Raw genomic sequence first — 855 nt, 5'->3', positions numbered from 1 at the left:
TGTGTACTGTATGATTTTCATTATAATTATGCTATGGTAATTACTAGAATAATTTTAGAATCTTTTTATTTATCTTTACATTTAAATAGTATTTGTGCACCATTATAGATTTTGCATAATGATATCCCCTCCCTGGAGTCACTGAAAATCAGGCGTGGTATTTTAGGAAATATATTGAAACTTTTGAATGTTAACCATATGTGTTCATTCATATTTCATTTCCAGGTATCATCCATATTGAGAAAAAAACATGACAGTCTCACTCCAGAAGAGAGACGAATTCTTGAGGAGAATTCTGAATTAGTCGAACAGTTTTATAAAAGGTAAGTAAAATCTGAAATTTATTAGGAGAGGTATTGATACCTCGTTTAATATGTTTTATTATTTTTTGTTAACAGTAGAAATAGGTTTAGGCTCGTATATATTTATATATACAGTAATACATCTTATCCATATGGTTGATATAAGTTGTAGTCTTTTAGAATGACACTAACATATATTAATATCACTGTATCTTGCATTTCTTGCACAGTTCTCTAGTGTTCAATTTTCGTGAACCTCTGAGCATGGAAAAGTCTCCATAAAATTTCACCAGTCCTTTTTGTTAAGTATCACTAATTTTATACAATCTTTACAATACCCATAAATTATGTTACACGAGAATATATTACCTTATTTCGTTGCAACCTTCTCTTGTCATCTGTAGGACATCAGTTCATGCATTAGCACCAGGTATATGCACTGTTCAGTTAGTTTTTGTTTTATTAATTATGTTTATAAGGAGATGACTTCACAAGCACAGTACTTTTAGTAGGCTTACCTATTTACCCCATTGAATTATCAGAAGTAAAAAAA

General features: G+C 29.8%; 1 protein-coding gene across 1 annotated transcript in view; it reads left to right on the top strand.

Moving 5' to 3' along the window:
• LOC119592429 overlaps nucleotides 1-855 on the top strand; it is a 10,830-nt gene that overhangs the window by 1,084 nt on the left and 8,891 nt on the right. The window contains exon 2 of the mRNA XM_037941252.1: nucleotides 226-323. Within this exon, the coding sequence (XP_037797180.1) occupies nucleotides 226-323 (98 nt within the window). The remainder of the gene's footprint in view (nucleotides 1-225; nucleotides 324-855) is intronic.

This window comes from Penaeus monodon, chromosome 30 (genome assembly GCF_015228065.2).
Source record: "Penaeus monodon isolate SGIC_2016 chromosome 30, NSTDA_Pmon_1, whole genome shotgun sequence".
NCBI classification, from domain to species: Eukaryota; Metazoa; Arthropoda; class Malacostraca; order Decapoda; family Penaeidae; genus Penaeus; species Penaeus monodon.
This window is presented reverse-complemented; position numbering and strand designations above follow the sequence as displayed.